The sequence below is a fragment of the Diadema setosum genome, chromosome 16 (assembly GCF_964275005.1).
Source record: "Diadema setosum chromosome 16, eeDiaSeto1, whole genome shotgun sequence".
NCBI classification, from domain to species: domain Eukaryota; kingdom Metazoa; phylum Echinodermata; class Echinoidea; order Diadematoida; family Diadematidae; genus Diadema; species Diadema setosum.
In genome coordinates, this window is record NC_092700.1 from 12,986,992 (window position 1) to 13,010,940 (window position 23,949).

Here is a 23,949-nt window from a genome sequence, read left to right on the forward strand (position 1 = left end):
AACTTCCAATCTTAGACACAAACTATGAAGCATTCAATGAGGCACATGTTGACACCATCTCCTGACATGCTAGGGCCGCAGAAGAACACTGAATCATTATCACCTCTAGATTAATAAGTCTATTAATCCTTAATGGCATTGACTATTTGTGTGCTATATGATTTTCCTAAATCACATTCATTAAAACCACCAGTCATTCCACTCTGGGATTTTAGTACACACTAAATATGTTATGACATCTCTTACACTCGGACCGAACAATAAGAATTTAGGTTAAGAGAATAGGATAGTGTGTGTGTAAAGCATTATCTTTATCAGCCTCATAGACCACTGTGAAAATCACATCCACAGCGGTACACTGAATTGATAGAGAGTAGACTTTGAGTGACATAAATATGTGTAGAGTAAGTGAAAGCATTTACATTTTCTTTTCTGTTTGACGATTTGTTGAAGGGATATAAAACAATTATATCAACATTCTTTTGAACCAATAGTGAAATTACGGGCTTCATGTGACAGAAATAGCGCTGTTTCTTTTAGGGATGCACCCCCTCAGAATATACTGGTACATTTCATTTTGTCACCTAAGAAACTGTGACTTAACTACAGTCTCTCAGTGCAGGGTATGCTCGTATTTGTTTATTTAATCACATCATCCATTTTTCATAATAGCAGCTTGTATCCTGGACTTTAAAGCAATGCATAAATTCATGCTAGGTTTCATACCCATTATCTTGAACAAAATCCAAACAGTAACTCTTTAGAGTGAAACATCTTCTCAGTAAAAATCACTATCGACATGACTTGTTGTAAATGACAGGTGAAAGGGCAAACTGTTTAGTTTGATGTTAGGCCTACTTGCTTAATCCTACATTCCCCTATGCATGTGAATATGTATGCAAATCAGGTACTGATAACGCTGACTTCCAATATACTAGTATACTACAGAAAATAGTGAAAATGGCATTCCTTTCATTTTAAGGACGTTCCTCAGTTGAGTTTGTGCGCATCCTAGCCGTGCAGCCGTAACAAAGAGTGTAGAAGCGCACGCACGAGTGATGAGCTGAGCTAGCTGAGCTGAGCAGCTGCTAGTAGATCGAGCTAGAGTGTGGTACGTATGGATACCCGACAGCTCCCCACTGCGGCTGCGCTGGGCGGCCTCGCTCGGCTCGCGTGCCGACTGTACGCGTTACAATCTGTACGTACTACGCAAAGTTCAGCGGTCCGAGCCGCATATAATGGTCATGGTAGCACAACACTGATCGACGGAATCGGGAAGCTTGGAAGTGGAACTGAGCTGTTTCCATTTTCAATCCGTAGGATCTGTTTTGTGACATGCAGTTCATTATCTGTTCATTAACATGGTCAAATCGAGTGCTAAAGGTACCTAGGGCCTATAGGCCCTAGTCGGGGACTACTAGTCTACAGCTAACTAGACTAAGTGTTAAAACAACAACAACAAAACAAACATATGACACACATTTCATCTTTAGGTCTAACGACTAAAACAATCTGAATATCTCTGTTAAAATCTGAATTAGATCTAAACTTGTCAATACTGATATAAAATATTGTTGTGTTTTTATTTTTGGTTACAAAATACGAGGTCACGAAAATATTACCAAATATGTAGGCCTATATATCACTTTCACCATTCAGATATTAATTTTTGATTACCAAATCTGGTGTAACAAAAGGAGAATCAAAGAATTATTATTATTTTTTTTGGGGGGGGAGGGGTACTCAAGGTATAACCATAGTTCACAACATGCACTTTACAAACCACTGCAACAACCAACACATGCAATCTACAATCAACGTCATTATATTAAGATTTGTTTTTCCTCTGGAGGACCGTCAGACTAATGCCAAAACTCCCATTTTCTTATATCTATTCTTCTTCCTCCATTATAACTTTCTGCACATGGTTACAGCAAGTGGGCAAAACAAACAAACAAGCATGTCAATGTGGAGTTTTCCACGTTTGCGTCCACATGATATTATTATGGCTGTGTAGGGGAAATAATAACAAAAACGCACATGGACCTTCCTTTCTGAATATTTTTCCACCATATCACTGCAATTGTGACAAATTTTGTGTTTTTTGTTTTTGAAAAAAAAAAGAAAGAAAAGAAAATGTAGTTTTGAGGGAACCGCATGAGATTCATGCATCCTAGCAGGGTATATCCCTGCATTGGTTCCTGACCAGATTTCGGGGTCTTACGATGATTTCTGTCAAAAGGAGGCTCTGCTAGCACAAAAGCGAGCACATGAACCCCCCATTTTTACAACTGTTATGCATTAAGTAACCCTTCTTCTACAATTTGATAAAGTTTCGTAAAAATGACATGGGTTTTGAATGTACAGCATGACACTCATGAACCCACCTAATCAGGGCACCCATGTTAGGTTTATAATCAGATTTGGGGTCCTAGGATGATTTCTATCATATGAGGGTGCTCCCAGCACAAAAACTAGCACATGAACCCCCACTCTTTATTGTTTTTCTGGAATAAGTAAGCATTCTTCTTCAGTTTGGTCAAGTTTCGTGAAAATGACATGGGTTTTGAATGTACAGTATGAGATTTATGAACGCATCCTGCCAGTGCATGGGGACTTACGATGATATATGTCGCATGGGGGCGCTGCTAGCACAAAAACGAGCACATGAACCCCCACTTTTGATTGTTTTTCTGGAATTAGTAAGCCTCTTTCTACACTTTGGTCAAGTTTCATGAAATTGACATGGGTTTTGAATGTACAGTATAAGTTTTATGAACCCACCCTGTAAGGGCATCCATGCATAGGTTCCTGACCAGATTTTGGGGACTTACAATGATATATGTCGCATGGGGGCTCTGCTGGCACAAAAACGAGCACATGAACCCTCACTTTTTATTGTTTTTCTGGAATTAGTCAGCCTTCTTCTACAATTTGGTCAAGTTTCGTGAAAATGACATTGGTTTTGAACATACAGCATATTAAACTGTTATGAACCTTGTTCTTTTGCTCACCCCTAACAGAAAACGTCAATGAGTAGGATTTGAGAGATTTCGGTGTTTTCTGCCACGTGAGGGCGCTGCTTGCTCAAGAATGAGAGTGTAAACCCTAACTTTAAAACCTTTCCCTCATTCTGGGTACCCTTTTCTGCAATTCTTGCAAATTTGGAGAAAATAACATGGATTTTGAAAGAATTATGGGGATTTAAGTTTGTCATTGCAGATTTTGTTGCTAATCATGGTCTTGATCCTGTAACGCTATCATTTTGGTACAGGACGGCAGATTAGTCATTTTCTTCAAAGTCCCGTTGAAGAAAAACAGAATCTATGGTTTTATTTACATATTTGGGCTTCGGATGGGTCAAAGTTACGGTATGGATAGTTTGAAGAAAATGACATGGACTTCACTTTAACTGAGGAACGTCCTTAAGTAGTGAATCAGATTAACAAATTAATACAAAAGTATGAGTCAGGAAAGTTGTTGATACATGGAAATTTGAAAACAAAAATTTCACCATACAGTTGCTTAAAATCAGTGTAAGAAAAAAAATGAAATAAAAAAAATCAACAAGGATATTCTGTGCAACAATTCTTAGACATCAATACAATTTTTGCATTAAATAAGATTTAAAAGATTGACAGACATATGAATGCAAAAGAAACATTAGCAGTATGTCCAAAGCACAGTGAAAGCTCTTTTAAAGCATGTGAAATGAAAGGTTAAAAAAGCAAATAAATAATGTATTTCTTATTGTTTCCAATAAAAAAAAAATCACAACTGCTTTTATTGCTTCTTCAGTGGCATCATATCATATCCAAACTCAAACTCAAATAGCTGTGAATTTAACGGTTTCAATAATAATGACAGAGGAAAGAGAGTTTGAATGAAGTTGCATGCTGCAGGAGACATCTGATTGGCTTACCGGCCCTCCGTCTGCCTCATCCTCTTCCTGATTGGTGGATGCAACAACCAATTAGAGAGAAGTAACAACACACTCTGAGCACAAATACTACATTATTGATTTGTTGTAGCACATTATGGACTTAATCAGACCAGGAAAGGTGGGTGGGGGCAGCAGACAAAATGCTACACATGCTCCTCATTGATTCCAAACAAATTCACATTTTATGCTCACTACATGAGAATTATTGGAAAAGCCCATGTCACAATGCATTTAAATTGAAAGCATGCTTCCTTCATGTATGATAGCTTTCATGACTCAAAGAATTAAGCCTAACAAGGAGATGGTACTATTTTTTGTGATGAAAACAAACTATAACAGCAGAAAAAAAGTTTAAAAGTTTTCCTAACATATTGACATTGCTATGCTGACTAATATGCCTCTTTCTCTGTACATCATGTTATTGGTCCAGGTCTATTTTGTTGCAGTCATACAGACTGTACATGTCCTTGATGAATTGCTTTGTACACTGGTCAAGTTCTGATTTATAAATGCAATCAACCCAGTTTAGAATTATGTTTTGTATACTTACAGGAGAAACTGCAAAGGTTGAAAGATTTGAGCCTTATCTCTGACCTCAAATCTAATCTATCCAATAATTTTGATAGCAGATTGACTTACTATAGCTTACCACCATCACATCAAATTCATTGAATATGCTGAACAAATCATTTCCTTACATATGGAATCTATACACTCAACCACAACCCTGTGAACTACAAGTATGACCTCATTACTATATTTTATCACTTTCTTCTTCTCTTTTGCATGGTCATATAATCCTACATAAATTCCATTGACCTGCCTTACGTATGTCATCATAAGGTTATCAAAGTAACAAAGCTTGGACAAATTGATAGAAGGACAAACAACCTGATAAACAATTATACATGAAGCAGGGGACATTAGTAAAAGCAAGCATTAGTAACATCACAATTTTATCTGGCTAGTGATGGAAACCTAGTACAAAGTATATGAGATTGCAATATCTGTCAGCACTTTTATTGTTTAACGTAACGTGCCATTTTCTGGCATGCACATGCACAAGATTATCTCCTTAAAGCGCAGCATGTAACTTGAACAAGCCAAATGTCTTTGTTCTGTTCATTAATGCACACATGTACAATAGCAGCTGCATAACAGTAGGCAAGAAAAGATAGAGAAGGTGGAGGAGGGATAGAAAATGGAGGAAGTGAAGACTGAGAAAAAAAAAGTGGAGCAGGGCAGAAGTAGTGGATTACTTTTGCTGTGATTTTTTCTTTTCTTTTCATCCTTGGAGAATTTTGTGTGTGCTACTACCTTTATAACATCTGAAGTAAAGTTGAGAACCTGAAGAATACATGGACGTATAGTAAAGGTACAATGAGGAGAAACAATCAATCATGTCATCATGTTACTCAGCGTTAAGGTAAGCAAATATCTTATCAATTTACCAGTGAAAGAGTAAATACTGTTTAAAACTCTACCAGAAATATAATACTTTCTATAACTGTGTGCCGAATACGTTGTCAACATAACCTAGTTTCCATGCCCCATCATAGCCAACCTTTGAAAGATGTAGGAAAGCAAAATAAAATCTGTAATACTCATCCGATGCACACCCAAGTTTTAAAATTAGACTCACTGCCCCCTGCATGTGGTACCCCAAGCAATGGTGTGTTACTGACAGTAACTGGGCCCCCTTTCACCCTATCTTGGGGAATAAATGAGGCTCACATACATGTACCATTACTGCATTTCCTACTCCTGCAAGTGATTTTCTATCACAATTGATCATGCACTATCAGGAAAATTAAGAAAAGATAGGATTTCATTGGCTCCCTCCAAGGGGACTACCCATGGAACTGCCACAAACAACCGATATATTTTCCCCAAACACTCAACATACCATGAACTCTCACACTTCTTGTAGTAGAAAAGCTGCCATATTTATCAGAGTTCCAAGACGGATGGAAATCAAAAGTGGGATATACAATGTACATACAATATGAATGACTTGATATCCTCACCCCTAAAAATAGTTCAATATTTGATCTTGCACATGTACTCACCTTACAGTGCAGCCCCTCCCCACAATACCCCTCACTCATGAGCCTCAATCAGGTCACTGCTTGCATATTTACAAACTTTAAATATTTGGGCCCTTGGGGTCCACCCAAGGGCCCACATGGAGGCACCTGTATCATTTGAGAGACTTTTGTCTCCCTTGCCCATATAAATGAGTCCTATCAATTTTGGTTCATTCTGCTTATATATGTATTTGTTGTTGTTTTTTTTTTTTAAAGAGACCATGAAAATGTTAATTCTAACAACTGGACCACATCCCAACATGATTATTCCCTAAAGTGCTGAGGTCACTGTTGCCACTACTAGTATCCAGAACAGCTCATACTTTGGTCCACTGGAAGATTTAGAAAACCAAAAGGCTCTGCTGTAATATTTTGTATTTAGAGAAGAAAGGTTTGAAGTTTACAGTTGGCCAATAGGGTGTCTGTCCATAGCCACATTAGCCTTTTTGCCAAGGCCCTCTCGCTGTATGGTGGTGAGTGAATGGGGGTGAACGAAGTGAGGTCAGCTGAGTTGGACAGCGTGAGGGCCTTTTGAGATCTGATTTGCATCCATATGTTAACCTTTTAAATTACCGACTTTTGCTCTCCGTGGGGAACAAAAATAGACCAATCTGCATGTCTGTCTGCCCTAGCCGATTTGCATACGGCAAATGCATGTCACAGACCTCCACTGGTAGTCAGTAATGCATGCAAACAGGCCGTACACTGCCTAAACAGACGATGTGGGGAGCATGCCATTCCATTGGTTGACCGCAGCCCATTAATATGACTATTCAGTAGGGTTCATGTGCCCTGAATAATAATGTGCGAAGAAGATCTCAAAAGGCCCTCACGCTGTCACGCTTGGCTAGGCTCCCTTCGCTTACCCGTTAAAGCCATCATACAGCAAGAGGGCCTTGACAAAAGGCCATGGCTACAAGGGATCTATCTTCATCAGTTGAACATCTCCTGCCCCTAAGAATGATTCTAGCCTATCCTCTAGGTTAAAATCTTATCATGAGTAAAAGAAAATGGAAGACAGAAAACAGGCTCAAGTGATCACAATAGATCACTTGAGCCTTTGGCAAGGGTAAGATACAAAGAAAAACAGCTAATGGCAAGAACTTCAAAAGTGTATATAAAGCTAAGGAAAACCTTGGAATTCATTTACGAGTACAACTGTTTCAATACAATAAATTACTTTTATAAAAAAAAATCCAGTAGTATAATTCTCCTTAAACAATCTATAGAAATTTTATATTCTGCATTGAGACAGACACTTAGGTAGCAAATTTCTATATTTTTTTTTTCTGATATATAAAGGAAGTTGTAATGTGCAGTCTCCTGTATGATTATGTGCAATTTAAGAGTAAATTATCATTGCATTCTCATTTGCCAAAATGGTCACGATTACTCAGAATTTCCCAAAAAATGATAAATATTGTTGGTGATACTCTAAAAAAAAAAAAAAAAAAAAAGAGAGAGAGAAAAAAGGATGCTGTCTCTGAAGACTTTGTATTGCAGCAAGCAAGGAAGACAACATGCATAATGTAACAAGCATGCTATAGTTGCAGGGGTCATTCATGATATTTTCTATGTGACAAGATAATATCAGCAGGCAAATATTGGGGCAAATCTAAAATCTCTGCTTCTTGGGGAAAAAAAACGCTCCATATCAATCTTAATATCAATATCTTTGGGCAGTATCCAATATGGACGAGGTTATTTCATTTATTATGTTCCTGTTAATTTCATAACTTTGCTGGTAATCACTTCTGAGTAAAAACTTCAGCAAACTAGAAGAGGGAAATTGAAGTGAACTGGAGCAATTAAAGTGCTACATGTAGCTGGATGACTCTATCTTATGTGATGTAGTGCCTTAAGTACTGCAACAGAAGTATGATCATTCACTACATGGAAATGAAATTACCTGATCTCGACATTTGACTTTAATGAATGATCACTATACAATGTAGGGCCTATGAGCAAAAAGGAAATATTTTCCCATTTGTTCTCTGTCCAGTATCATTCTTAGCAACTTACAGGCCACTGCATTCAAGACCTGTAATTATATAGACTAGGAAATGTTTGGCCAAAGCTTTAATAGTAACTTATGACCCTGACCTCTTATTTCACACCTCAAAAACTCCAAACAGATAATTGTCAACACATGTCCATTCTTCCTACAAAATCACATCACCACTTGATTTTCCCAGCTACTCCACAAAATGTGAGTTTTATCCAAAAGTTCACAAACCTTTGTCATTTTGACAGTGCATGAAATCACCATATACACCTGGACTTCTACCAAATATCAATAACATCCACATTCAAGAGGACTTTTTTTCAATATCATATACATGAGAACTGGCTGTGGCAATCAGAAAAGCTACTGCCTATTATACCTGTACAGGCCAGAGAATGGAAATATTTTGCCAATGACAAAACAATTAATAGACAAATATCCTCTGGGATACCAACATACAAGAACAGAAAACATCCATTCAAACAGTCACAAACAGCAAACATAATTGTATCTGTCTAATTGCTTCTCTGTAAATGCAGTTCAATTGAAACATGCAACATTCCTGCATTTTTCCCATGCTTTTCCTTACCACAATGGTGTAAATATCATCTTCATAGTCCTGAAAAATTTTACATGGACAAAGCTCATAAATCTTTTCTTCTTCCATGGCAATAATTATGTGATTCCTTATTTCCTCTCATGGCAACCACTCTTGCACTCTGCTCATTCTCTTTTTGCTTGACAACCTCAGTGTAAATTTAGAAAAAATATTCTGTAATGCCTGATTATGGAAATCTTGAAAGCTAAGTAAGATTTCAATGAGATGCTGGTAAATTACGCTATCAAATCAATGCCAGTCACCCGACCCTTTCTGGATTATTGTTGACCTACACCTATACAGAGGAACATGGACTCTTGCTTTCAGCCACTGACAAATTAAAAATGTTGGAACATTTCTACACACTTGAAACTAGACTTCATCATCACAAAGAAAACACACAAATTTAACATATACTGCATGCACAGTAACTTGTATGAATGTGTTATGAGCTAACTACAATGATACACAGGTAGATACTTCAATTCATGCAGAGGGGCAAAAAATACAAAACAAAAGATTACTAGTGCCATGCAAGCTAATATTTACCAACTCACATGTGGGAAAAGACTTCATAGTATTAGGTGTTTATTTTCAACATGAAAGAGTTACAATTATCACTTGAAAAATTAGTCTTCACAAACCTTTGGACATTTGTCACTGAATTAAACGTAAGGATGACTGATAAGAGGGAGGATTTTTTTTATTCATTGTAATGCATCACTGTCATTATTTCAGTCCGGCTGTGTACCTCACAACTCACCCTTGGTGTCAACCCTTGAAACATATGAAAGTCTTTTGATTTACACAAAAACAATCAGACCTTTTTGGTCATGAGGCAATTTTGTGTGAATATTACAAATCTTCTTCCTTGGCCCATCATAGTTCTGAAATATGTCATGTTCTACATGGAAATACATATGACATGACATGTCTAATCATTACCTGAAGGTTATGAGGACTATGAAGTGTATTCACAACATTCCCAGAAAACAGACTCACAGGGAGAGAAAGGGGAGAGATTACAAATCATCTGACATACAATACTACCAACACTTACAGAGCCATCTTCCTCATCCTCATCTTCCTTGAGTTTCTCCTTTTCCCTCATGTGGTTTGCCTCATTGATCATTGTATTCAAGATGGACACTGGCTTTGCGTTCTTCACGAACGGGTGCTGGTTATATGAAGCAAAAGAGGAAAGAAATGGAGAAATTTTGTGAGAACACTTCACAAATTGTGCTCCACTAAGAACTGACATTCTATATGCGTGTCTCACATGTCTTCTGTTACAATCTTGCATCTCTATATGAAGAACTGCATCTCTTCTAGACACATTGTACATCCAGGATGTGAGAGTACTGGCAGTACTGTCAGAAAAATGTCTGAAAGACCTGAAACTTACGAAGTTGTATGAAAAGCGAAGTCTGAAGTGCATTAAACTGTGTGAACATTTCAGTGCATTTGAAATTTTGAAGAAAAAAAAAAGGATTTTGGATAGGGTAAAAAAGTCTGAAATTAGATCAAACTCTGAACTGTCACATCTCTAGTTTATACATTCAATTTTTGATTCCCTTATATTGTAGGATCATCAATCTTCTGACTCACATCAAACCAACAGCTTATGGTCAGGAACATCACAAACCAAACAAATCAGCTAGAGGTTTGAGTAAAATTACAGAATAAAAACCTTTATAATATGTATCTCCATGTCAGAAAGTCATGAAACACAGCATTCTATCAACAGCTGGAATGTACCTACTTCAATCAAATACTAATCTTACTTTAATACTCAAAGCACTACATACCTTGGCTTATCACTTAAGGTTAGAGAGAAGATTTGTAAAGATTCCTTTAATTGGAATTTTGTCCTGTTGCCCCCCCCCCCCCCCCAACCCCACCATGGTATTGTGCTCCAGGGGATCCCCGAGTTGGGAATGGTGCCTGTTTGTGCAAATATATATTCTATTACCTTCACAATAATACCTGCCAAATTCAGTAAAAATTTAACCCGTTTTAAAGAAGAAGAAAATGTACAATTTAAATGTAGGCTCAAATTTGGATCCCCTTCCCTCTCCCCCTCCCCCTCCCCCTCCCGAGCCCAAAGGGGGCACCCCTGGATCCACCATGAACGAACCTGAATCTACAGTGATCAATGTATCTTACTCATAGTTTATAGCATAGTATATATAGTCCCATAGCAAAAACAAAGTCCATGCCTGGAGACCAGGATGCTCCATACTCTACCAACAAACCTGTAATAAATCTGTGGCTGTTGCCCTCTCCTCTGGGTTTTTGATGAGGCATTTGGAAGTGAAGTCAATGAATTCCTGAGACCACTTCTCGGGATCTCTGAAGGTTGGGGGTGGCTTGGTTGGTATCATGAATATTGCCTGGTAGCACACAATTGAAACACAGTATATTAATCAGCGATCATTTTAGATTGTAGAATTTATTTCTAAATTGCTCCATTCCAATTTTAAACCATGGTGTGTTGCATCATTACTGCATTGAAACTGGTAAAATCACAGTAAAACATTGATTTTTAATACACAAACAATGCACAGACATGAGCAGATTAGCTTTTCAATCATTTGAGCACACACGATATAGAATGAAATGTTTTAGACAATTGTGAACTTCATTCCACATGCAAACAGCCTGTCCCTCATCTGACATTTAGATGGGAACTTTGAAATTGGCTGACTGATCGTTGTCATGCAAAATATGTTGTGCAAGATATCTGCAAGATATGTGATATTGTTGTAAAACAAGAAAGAAATATTGCATAAATTATCTTCTCCAATGAACATATTTTCTGCATCTATAAGTATTTCCCATTTAATGTGTTGTCATATCAATAGCAAAGATCTATTATTTATCAATTTTTGAGAGTTCATTAATAATACAAGTGTGTACATACCCTTAAAATACTCCTGAATTCATGACATCAGCTCTTACAACTTATTTGCTAAACCTGCTCAATTTCAATTGTTGTCCACTTTGGGGTTACTGTTGACATTAATCGTTTTGGTTTTCATATGTGCTATTTAGTTTTCCTTAGTAAAGGGCCCTATAATAAACATGTCTAGATTTAATGAGCCCCCAATCATGAATACTTGTGAAAAACACGAAATGAATACTAATGCCACCGTTTGCCCTAAAGCTCAAATATTGAAGTGCAAATAATGACCTCAATGATCTATCATCAGTAGAAGCCATTTTCTTCATGTTTTAACAATATCTATCAGACTTCATCCATAGATGGCATCTATTAAGAAAATGAAACAATGGAAAGGTGTAAGAAAGCATTTGATGTTCTCGCAACACGTAAGGCAAATTTTATGATATATCCTGAAGCTAAAATAGTTTAGATTAAATAACACATCAAAATGCAAGACAAGAGATATCATGTATTATACAACGCCTAAAAAGAATGTAGCTATCTAATTGGTCGATTGCCCATCACGTGACATTCAGTTGAAAGTACCACTGCACGCTGTGGCCGTCAGCCGTGCAATTTTGTTTGATCAAAAATGGATAGCGCATGACGTCACCAATTTCCATTGACTCCCATGTTGAACTCAAGATAGACTCAAAGTTTTTGTTCCATTGCACGACTCTGATGTTACCAAAAACAAACATTTGTCGCACGCACTGAAGAATTACAAGCGTGCTTAACATGAGCGTACTTTTGTCACTCATTTCTGTAAACAACTGCAACTGATTGGTTTCGTATACATTGTACGTACGTACACGTATACGGTGGCCGGGACTGTGCGGCTACTCATTCTTCTTTCACAGAAAATAGTTGCCATTGCTCTGCTAAATTCAAGAATCTGTGTGGACCACATCTGTTGAAGTTCGAGGTGTTGTATAAAACAAATAGTGTATTGTCTTTACTCATGCAATGGAACAAGATTTCGCACTCAGTGAAAGATGAGGCGCACTATTCAACTCGGTTTCGCCTTGTTGAATAGAGCGCCTCTATCTTTCATCTCATGCACAATCTTGCACCATCACACTCATGACAATTCACTATGTGTACAGTGATACATTGACTGCATGATTGTTCATTACAGCTATGAGAAATAGAGCAATTTCTTACTGAGACCACTAACCCCTCCTGCTAAAAGAAATAACTAGTACTACTTTGGGTAAAAGGTGAAACATCCCCACCCTCATTGGGTGAATCTCTGCATAAGGTGGTTTGCCTTCTGCCATCTCCAGTGCTGTGATGCCCAGTGACCATATGTCTGCCTTGCAGTCATAGCCAATCTCCTGAATGACCTCTGGTGCCATCCAGAATGGGGTGCCAATCACAGTGTTCCGTTTGGCCATAGTGTCCTAGCACAGAATGGAAAGGGGTGACTGTCATTTGCAAATGGGTATAAAATGAGTTCTCCACCACAACGTAAATACTTCATTAGCTGCTTCAGTACCACTGTGTGTATATCAATAATAAATAATTCTCTCTTATTATGGCTTCTGACAGGATATAAATGATGTTGGTGTTTAATTTGAAGATTCTTCTATTTGGTCATATTTTAATAATTTTCTCTTTTTTTTGGGGGGGGGGGGGGTGGAAGGGGTTTATCTGCCTGTTGAGTTTATTCAACAAAATGCACTAAAAGACAAACTGATTTTGACATAACAGCAATAAAGTGAAAGCCTCAGCTGAACTTTCTTTGTGTACATCTGGGAAAAAAATCATATACCAGGCAATACCAGTTCACATATCTGAAGGCAAATAAGTCAATTACTGTACCAAGGTATGCTATGGGTGTTGCACTGTACCCACCACAATCATATGTTAGCCTCATGCTAGGTACAAAATACACTTCATATGTTACGTCTGCAAAATATTTTGGTCTCCAGTTTTTTTTTATTCTCACAAGAAACTTTTTCACCACATATCCATGACTTTAAATTCATATTCTGAGACAATGAAGTCAGTACCTCAACATGAATTCCAGAAATATCAGAGTATTGACAAAGTGGACTAGCACGACATCCAAGGGACAGCAAGAGCTACTATAAATGGATTACAGGATGTGTGCTATAATATTCTGACATTGAAATTGTGTTTACAATTTGATTGAATTCAGACATACAAGGACATACTGCTGTCACTGCAAACAATTTTTTCTTTGACTCGGGGAAAATCTTCTTTACAATGTACACTAACTTTGTTCTGGGACACTATAGCAAAGAATACTTTCAATTTCAGAGCTCCGACAGCATGGTCACTAGATGCAATGAGTGGAAGTGACTGTCAATGTAAAAACCCTTTCATGATAGACTTTTGACAAGTACCTGATCTTACAAAAAATGTCAAATAGTCTCCAAATTCCATGTAAACTATAAGTTATTTACAGCACACATGGTCCATAAAAAGTATGACAAACTACAATTTTTGCTGATCCACGTCCATGATGATTGACATGGCTAAATGTTCATGTGATTTAGGAACAAATGTAATATGAATATGAAACAAATATGGTTCAAATTCTGGAGTTGGACTTACCGTGAGTTGTCCTGCCACACCAAAGTCAGCTAGTTTGGCATTGCCTTCGTTGTTGAGAAGAATGTTACCCGCTTTAATGTCTCTGTGAATCTTCCTCATGAAGTGGAGATACTCTAAACCCTTGAGTGTGGAGTACAGGATGGTTGCTATTTCAGCTTCGCTTAACTTGAGACAAAGGAGAAAGACAAGTGACACAAAGAGAGAATAAGGTAGCATTTTTTTTTATCATATTGACTGACACACGCAAAATGTAATTGTGACTCAGCTAACATTTGCATCTGATTATGATAAACTAAAATGGGAAGGATATTTTTAAAATCTCCCCTGACTTCCTGCATGACAAAATGAACAGATAGGCATAATTCATAGAATAATGCATTTAGTATACTTAAATGCATCCAATATGCAGTCTGCCATGTGAAGGAATGGTTGATACAAAAATGTATTTTGAATTGTGACTAATGATGATGAATACAAGAGGGACAAGTTAAAAAATATTACATAGTAGTGGAGACAAGAGCAAATTAAACTTACCGTTTTATTTCTCCTCCTCATGATATCAGACACTGACCCTGCTCCACAATATTCCATGACAATCTGCACAAAATCATAAAACACATTTAAAATGCACTGTGTGTAAGCAAACAGAAATGTAGATTATTTTGTTGCAGGTAATATACAAATTATATGAAATGCCTTTCAAAAGTTAATGAGTAATAAAATAAAATTCACTGAATAGGGATACTTTCACAAATGATATCATCAATTACAGAACAAAGACTTGATGATAAAGGATGCTAAGACACTGGAAGAAGTAGAGTACTCTTTCCATTGCAGTTTTCAAAATTTGAAAAACAAAATAAAGGAAATGAAAGCCTGAAAGATTTTTTAAATGTAACCCCCATAACATGCACTTGGTCATGAAATGTCACTAACAATATCATATACATGTACATGTTGTATCATAACGCATCAGGAAAGCCAGCATTGTGCAAGAACAGGCAAAAAAAAAAAAAAAAAAAAAAAAGATTAAATTGTTGTCAGTTTTAAGATTACCAATAACCATCCCAGAAAGTCAATAACAGAGCTTGAAAAAACTTCCCACCACTTCTTTGTATACCAACATGGAACCTTGCTGCTCAGGTTTGGCAGGCCATTGTATTTTAACCTCAGTGATCATGACAATAAAACATAAATAAATAAAGCCTCCGGCAACACTTTGTGGTGGAGGCATAAAAAGGATGGAAGCTTGTTTATGTTCAGGAAACAGAAAGAGAAAATCAACATATTTGTTTACACACAGGTCAGAGCATATTTACATGTGTTTATGCCATCTCCTTACCCATAGGTCTGTGTTCTTGAAGTAGCTCCCGTAGTATTTGACGACATACGGACTGTCACATTGTTGCATGATGGAGATTTCTTTGATAATCTCCTGTAAGTCTGTATCAACAGGAACTTGTTTGATGGCCAACACTTGGCCTGACTCTTTGTGCATAGCCTTGAAAACGCTGCCATAGGAACTATATTTGGTGAATGTATGACAATCAGGGAGGGAAGAGAACATATTGGTGACATCTGCAACACTGGTTTATAATATAATAAGTTTATAAGGGAATTGGTTAGAAACAAAATATCATAACACTAATAATGCTGACGAAATTACACATTCATGGTCTGGTATATATCTGTATGACAAATTCTGCGATAAATCACATGTAATATTGTGAATTTTTTTAGCAGTGCAGAAAGCTCTCTTGGGCTGTTTTCTTCCACTAGACCCTGTTCAAATGAAGAAGATTTACCATTATATACAGCAGGGAATAATTTTCCTGGCATCGCATCACAATTTGCTAAGCATTTTTACACCATTGCTACACAAACTAATTTTTGTGTAGCAGTTTTCTTCTATACAAGTGTACAAGATACCATTTGAAATATTGTTCATCAGCCAAAATTGATTAGAAATCAAACTTGAGTTGTAAAATTATTCCCTGTACAGAATATTGAGACTATTAAAAAATAACAAATCCACATTGTACATGGACACCACAGTGTACATCACATCCTAGGATAATGTGATTTTAAAGTTTCTCAGGGGTATAAATACCGGTAATGTTTACTGAACGGACAATTAGATAGAATCCACTCATAATACACACGATAAATACTAAATACGAGTTGTAAGCAAGAAACAAAGATATTAAAGTTCCAATGGTTTGATAAGCATGCATTTACTTGCTTCCACAACACACAGGTAAAATTATACAAATTTAAACACAATACATCCGTCAATGACAAATACAGTCCGACCTCCATTATCTGGCCATGTCAGGATCGATGCCTGTCCGGATCATAGGCGATTTGGCCAGATATGGGAGAAACAATAGGTACATGTACGAGTAGGCTGCCCATCCAGGAGTAGAGCCTACGTAGGTAGCGTACCTCCCAACAGAATTTTAATTGTGCTCATTTACTTACTGCTTGGAGGCATTCGGATAATAGAGAAGTCCGTATCAGAGATGGTCAGATGCACGCACTACTACACTGTAATAACGTTTTTGCTAGTAATTTTTGTGTTGCATATATCACATGTAGGAGTTGTTGTGTGTGATAACGCTTTTCATGCCTGACATACATCTAGATATTGACTACTAATGTCATTTTTCCTGCAATATTAAAGGGGGCTGGTGGTGTATATGGAAGGACATACCATACATGTAGGAGAGCAAAATACTGTTTGTTGTTCATTACAGGACAAGGAAAATACTGACATTCTCTTTCACTGTATATATTCACTATTTAATCAATTCCTTTTTCCTTGTAGATTTACTTTATTGTGCCTTCAGAGAATTCTAATGATCAAATATAAGAACAAGTGTAAGTGCTTGATTTTTAAGTTTCTCACCCCTCTCCAAGTTTTTCCAACAGGTCAAATACCTCCTCTGGTTCCTTGGTAAGATTATCTTCACTCAGTCTTTTCAACATACTGCAAATTAGAGAATATACATAGAAATATTCAACCACAAATTATTCAGCATGTCTCGGTAAAATGTAATAAATTCAAGCAAAGCACTTGTTACACAAAATACCAATGATACACAGGTCTAAAAGCATCAACAGGAATTGTGTGCATAAGGTAACTATGGAATGCTTAACCCACCAGGTGAAACCACATAGGTATAGGCTAAGTTCCATAATTATTACATGTATGCATGCTGTAAAGTACAGACACATCTATGAAAAAGATGTGCGTCCTCTGTATTATAGAATGGGGGACAGTTTTTTTTTGGTTTTTTTTCCAGGAATCCATTTTTTGATCATGTACAAATGTTACCTGATGGCAAATGTACTGGATGCATTACCTTTTGGCTTGCCATAGACAAAAACCCACCATCCAGTACTTTACACTATGCTTCCAGTAATTACTGTACTGGATGCACAGTAGTTTACTGAATGCATGATTTGCTAATCAAAGGAAACATTTCACACATTAAAAAACAACAACAACAACAACTTAAAATAAATGGGGAATGTGAAAACAAAAGGGGTTAAAAAAAAAAGAAAATTCTTTTTCTCAGTTATTCGAGGTGATTTGGATGTGTTTGTCTCTCTCCTGCAATGACATGATCTATGAATAGCCCTTTACTGAAAAAAAAAAAATAATATAATAATAAAAATGTAATTTACATGCACATGAGACCAAATAACAACCAAAACCATAACATGGATGTTTCTCAGGTAATCAAAACTAATATATGATACACTGTAGGGCTCGACAATAACGGTGGCCCGGTGCCACCAAAAACGCACGTCGGGCCACCAAAATTTCAGAAACGAAGAATTTGGTTGCCCAAACGGGCCACCAAAAAATGTCGGATGTTTGCCTTTGGGCCACCAAAAATAAAAGTTAGTGTGGAACCCTGATATATGATATATATGTATAAATAAATTGGCAATGTCAATAACATATCAATCTGTTGTAAAACACATTTTTTTTTTTTTATGATGTGCTTTAACCAATACAATCTTGCCAAGGCACATTACATGCCTTAAGTTATTGACAACATCAACAAAGCACTTGTTTAAGTCACCCAGGATATTCAAGAGAAATTGTTAATTCAATACTTCCCTCAATAAAGTATTAAAGGAATTCCTATTAGATTTTTTTTCCTAAATACAATATTGTACTATAAAATTTCTCACACACTACATTTACTAAAAATTCTACTTCTCAGTCCTTGTCTTCATTTTTCATCTGATGCTTGTGCACACTATCGATGCTACAGCTGGCCATAGATACTGTGCGCAAATGGCTTCTCATGGATCGATTTCATCAAAGAAGCTATAGTACAATTTACAAATTGTACATTAGTTCCATGGCAGTCAGTAGAATGAGGAAATATTAAATGAACTTGATACAGAAATGTTAAATGCTTTAATTTTCAGTTGAGATCTGTAGTATTCACTGCAAATTATCTGCAGCAAACTGGCTTTTTTTCCTGCATACTGTGAGTGCATAATACGTATCACACTTTGGGTGTCCATTTTTACTGTATACTGTAAAGAATATACCTTGGTATGCTTCTAACTGTTAGAGTCTAGATATTTAAAGTATCTCATAATTTGCCTGAAATATTACTCACACGTAAAGAAAATACTCTTAATTCACAAGCGCACATTAAAAATGTGATTTGCGGTACACACTCCAAGATAACTAATTCTGCTTCAAACGCGTAGGTTATTTTGACGCACTCGGTTGCGCTGTAATTTTGAAACCAACACCCCTACCCTATTGACAATACATGTGAAATGCATGTACATGCAATGCTTTTCAAGTGTGCATGTATAATCTATGGTATCATTGGTATCATTGTTTTGCTGTTGATCTTGTTTATCATTGGGTTTTTCACTATTCAGTAATATTTACACGCTACACGTGTATGGACATCTTCAAATCCCCAGTAGCAGAGACTCCCAACTCTCCCGCTTCCACTTTAGAACCCCAGCCGAACGGAATTCCCGCTTTGCGCCCATGATGTGCGCGAGCCAAGTTGGAGTCTCCCCTTTGCTAGGGAGGGGTTTCAGTCGGGAGAATCTCCCGATCAGAAGGGGCTTGGGGTTGGAGTCTCTGCAGTAGTGAAGAATGAAAACCACTGGCACTGCACGTAGTCTCATGCGTGAAAGTTCGTTCTTTACGTGCAGTGTTATAGAGGGGTGTCGGTTTCAATGTGCACTGTCGATTAGATAGAAGTATCCATCTGTCCGGAGGAGTCTTTTTTTGTTAATAATATCGCTCTCCGTAAAGCCAGACGCCGTCTCTGCGGAACATAACCCCGACGACCAGATGTAGACCGATCTTTTGGTCAAAGTGTCGATGTGTTGGACACCTTTTTAGTATATTATAGAAACTAAAACTTAGATTCTAACAAGTTAGACCCATACCCACATAGAACATGCAACACTCAGTTTGCACCCGAGTAGAAATGTTACTCTTCTTAGTCTTATACTCTGCGTCTAGAGTAGTGAGTAGGTCGACACTACAGTTGGTGCTGCCATGCAGCTACTAGGGGTGGTATTCTGAAAATCTTGCTATGATTCTTTTAAAGTTTCTTCCCAAGTCAGAAACTTAGGAAGTGCCTATAGGAAAGACAGAATTGGTATTCTGAAATTTCTTCCTAGGCACTTCTTAATGTAAATTAGGCCATCCTTATCCCCGCCCACATCCTTTCTTAAGCCAATACAAAATGCCGTATCATAAGGAACCAACCAATGACAATCGCATTACTATGACGTAGGGTCAAATACATGTATGCGCGGCATGTCCCCTTTCTCACGCCCATTTAACGCATCAAAGTACATGTTGCGCGCAGTGAATGACAAGCGTACCTATCACAATGTTTTGCAGCTTCCTATTCTTAACAACGTACTTAGGCATGTTAGGATAGGGGTGGAGCTTTCCAAGTTATCTTCCTAAAATTCTTTCCTAAGTGCATTCTAGAATACCAACTTCTTCCCAAGTCAGAAATTTACATATTCCCACCCTCTTCCTAAGTTTCTTCCTAAGTTTACTTAGTAAGAAACTTAGGAAGATTTTCAGAATACCACTTAAGAAAAAATTCTGACTTAGGAAGAAATTTCTTCCTAAATCCTATTCCTAGGAAGGATTTCAGAAAAGACAGAATACCACCCTAAGTTACTAAAGTTACACCAGCTACCAGCAGAAGGCCCTTCACGCACAATATTGCACAAGAGAGTAAACGATAAAATATAGAACTCTGTCTAGATGTTTCTAGTTGTATGTAGGTTGTCTGAATTCTCAACAGTCCAGAGGACTTTACAAGCTCGTAAATAACTTGACTGACAAGTAGAACTCAATTCCGCGAAAAACTTCTCATTTATAGTAACGACATTTGCTGGGTCAGTTTTTCGCTTCTAAAACTGACCCAGCAAATGTCATTAGGCCTACCTAAATGAGAAGTTTTTCGCAGAATTAAAAGTATAGTGAGGTGCCCGCACCTCGTCAGGGGCCCGAATACCGTCACCCCGCTTAAAATTGTTTTAAGCGCACTAAACAAAAATTTATGACTGGGGCTGTGTTCAGTACGCTTGAAACTTGGCAGGGGTACCACAACCAAGCAAATTGTGGTGAAAACCGAACAGTTTTTTCGCGAAAATCTGAAATTTTAATCGGAATACGTGTTATAAGTATCACCACTGTCCCCACACGCATCTTTTACGTGTATGTCTATGGGAGCATCACGGTCACCTGCACACGTCTTTTACATGCTAAGTCTATGGGAGCGCTGGTGACGAGTTGCGGGCCCCTTCCTTAGCGCACAACTATTCCGCATCGTTCGCGTTTGACGACGATAGCTGCAAATTTTTCGATATCGATCAGTGAACTTGTGATTCCATTGGAATTTTCAGCATTTTTCCTGTATGGGAGTTGGATTTCAAAAAATTTCAGTGGCGAAATGTGATTCAAATATGCCCAAACATTAACTATGACGAGCTGCGAGTAACCCAGTCTACTTGTCGGTCCAGTAAATAAAGTGTAACTGTTACCTACCTATGCTATGGATACCTGTAACGTTGTTAGCTTGTTAGGGAAGCTTCTGAACGCAGGCTGAGCCTCTGCTCTGTATTCAGATCCAGGTTCAGTCCTTACTTACGATGAGCTGGGTCGTGACCAGGTGTTAAATTTACATATTTCCACCCCCTTCCTAAGTTTACTTAGGAAGAAACTTAAGAGGATTTTCAGAATACCGGTACCTCATTGTGTTAATTTACTGAGGCAGCCCAATCCACCTACCAGACGTCGTGCAACTTCTGTACACCGACACTGGACATGGCTGTGTACAGTATAGGCCCTACACTATAGCACCCAACACAGTTCATTATAAAAACGGAAGCACTCGCCTTTTTACCTGGTTGAAGTCATCTTCGGCACGATCTAATAAAAAATCTGAATACCATGACAGCTGACCAAGAGACAGTTCAAACTGCAGAATAAAAATGCACAATCGATGTCGCGAACACACTTTCTGCTAGACCGGAAACTCAATGAGATAGGGCTAGAAAAGGCTCAGTTCACTCCATGATCCCCACTGTACACACGTAGTAGTATACGCCGACTGTACTGATGGCTAGCTACATGTAGCTGCATGCGCATAAAAATCTACACACATAGTATGTTTTTTCTCGTGATTGTTGACAAGAGTCTCGCGAGACAAGTTCGCGTGAGGGAGAGCGCGAGATTATCACCACCAGAACAAGGTGATTTAAATTGGGCTTGTTGTTGCCAGTGCTGTTAATTTTTGGCGTTGCATTCAAAACTCGAATATTTCATGCCAAACTGTTAATTTGATACATCACTTTTTGAGCTTGTCGGCCCCTTAGGATTATTCCCGACTACGTACCTTTCGAGACTTTTTCTCTCTTTTTTTTTTTTTTGCATACCGAAGAATGGCAACAACATTGGCAACAACAACAACAACAAAAACAAAACCCAAAACAAGATGGCAAGCACGGTTATTCTTCTGCTTGGGTTTATGGGTTTCTGTTTTTGTTTTTTTTTTTCTTTCTTTCTTTCTTTTCATGCAACCTGAATAGTCATGTTCTGTTTTAGTAGGCCCTATATACCAATAAATACATAAATAGAAAATCGCTGGATACGATTCACTTGATTCGATGAAACTACCACTTTATCTATAATAGCAGATTTGCGCTCGGATCTGCGAAGTGAGACGAGTAATACCCGAGGTCACTCTAAAGTGGATGAAAACGAACATTTCACTCAGATTTCACTCCAATAACATGATTTCACTCTAAATTCACTCTTTTCTGTTATTCACCCCTTCAAGAGTGAAAATTTCCACTCGATTTTTGGGGAGAGTAGAATATCACTGGTTTTACTCTCTGCATTCATCGTAAAGATGTTAATTTCTACATGGGTTTTATAAACTTTTTTTATTTATTTTACTTTTTAAAGAAAATATTCACGGTGCATTCTGAAAAATAAATGTCTCCATAAAAACCTAAGACGGTTAGAATAGCATTACATTGTTCAGAATATATAAAAACATATAGACAGCAAAATAGACGCAATTGTATCAAAATCAAAATAATACATTTACTTTGGCGCAATGCACTCTGTCAACTTTGATGGCCGCCATCTTGAAGTTTTTGAGTGGTTGATATCTATAACAAATAGGTTGGTGCAAAGTTCCAAGCTTCTGCCTCTTGCTTCATCTTATTTGTTTCAGAACAATCTACTTTAAAATAATAGCGACTAGTGCCATCTACCACTTGGTATAAAAAGTTATAGTTTGCAGGCACAAACCCTTGTTTGTCGAAGAAAAAGTCTGCGTGCTTATAGTCTTGGCGTGCGCAGACTCTTTTACGACCAACAAGGTTTTGTCACAACCACCCCATGCAGTCAAACTTTTTTTCTGCAGGGTGGGTTGAACGAAGTCATTTTTTTTTCCCGGGGTCCCTGCTCCTTACTCGGTTGACTAAAAGATAATAGTGAATTCTCAATCTCTTTCGATATCAGCTGTTTGCCTTACATAAATTCTGTGTGAAGCTATAATAGAAAGAAGTAATTCTGCGCAAAAAGTTGTGTCTTTCTTCATGAATGCTTCAAAAGAGATGGAACTGGAGTAAAATAGTTCATACGCAGTCAATTATTTCACATGGCTATAGAGTAATGGAAATCACTCCAAAATTTCGAGTGATCCCTTTGGGGAGACCATTCCAAAATTATTGAAAACGAACATTTTCACTCAAAATTCATTCCAATTTTACTTGAAACTCACTCTTTTCTGTTATTCACTCCTTCAAGAGTGAAGATTTTCACAATTCTTTTTAGAGAGTATATACATTCCTGCACATAATAGCAATTTGACAGATATTTCGGCATTCTAATAGCGAACTCATGTTGTGGCATATTGGCTTGGTTTGGTTTGGTTTATTTCTGCATTTTCTTTCTCCAAATACAATAACAAATGAAAAACAAAGTAATACAGAGTAGGCAAAAAAAAAAAAAAAAACAAGGGAGAGTATAACATACAAATCAATATAAGAAATGTCAATTTCCTAACAACATCAGTCTGTAATGATATAAAAATATGAATCAAAACAACTTAAAAGGCTTACAGCGTTATGAATGAAGGAGTTCTGGGGACCTCATCATAAGCAGAGCTTGACGTGGATGAAGCCCGATCTATAAATACGAATATATTAAAACACAAATAGATCTACACCCGTAACACTTTTAATCTTAAC

The 23,949-nt window shown here is 37.4% G+C and overlaps 1 protein-coding gene across 2 annotated transcripts in view; it reads right to left on the minus strand.

The window, feature by feature from the left end:
• LOC140239902 (serine/threonine-protein kinase 3-like) overlaps positions 1–21,761 on the minus strand; it is a 29,712-nt gene extending 7,951 nt beyond the window's left edge. Inside the window, exons 1-8 of one of the 2 annotated variants that reach the window (XM_072319714.1) lie at positions 21,591–21,761; positions 17,069–17,149; positions 15,503–15,683; positions 14,695–14,757; positions 14,161–14,325; positions 12,813–12,980; positions 10,889–11,026; positions 9,694–9,810 (exon numbers count right to left, since the gene is read on the minus strand). In XM_072319714.1, coding sequence (XP_072175815.1) covers positions 9,694–9,810; positions 10,889–11,026; positions 12,813–12,980; positions 14,161–14,325; positions 14,695–14,757; positions 15,503–15,683; positions 17,069–17,149; positions 21,591–21,604 — 927 coding nt within the window. In that variant the 5' untranslated portion in view covers positions 21,605–21,761. Of the gene's footprint in view, positions 1–9,693; positions 9,811–10,888; positions 11,027–12,812; positions 12,981–14,160; positions 14,326–14,694; positions 14,758–15,502; positions 15,684–17,068; positions 17,150–21,582 lie in introns of both variants that reach the window. The other variant, XM_072319716.1, reaches the window with a different exon arrangement.
• Between the last annotated feature and the right edge of the window lie 2,188 nt (positions 21,762–23,949).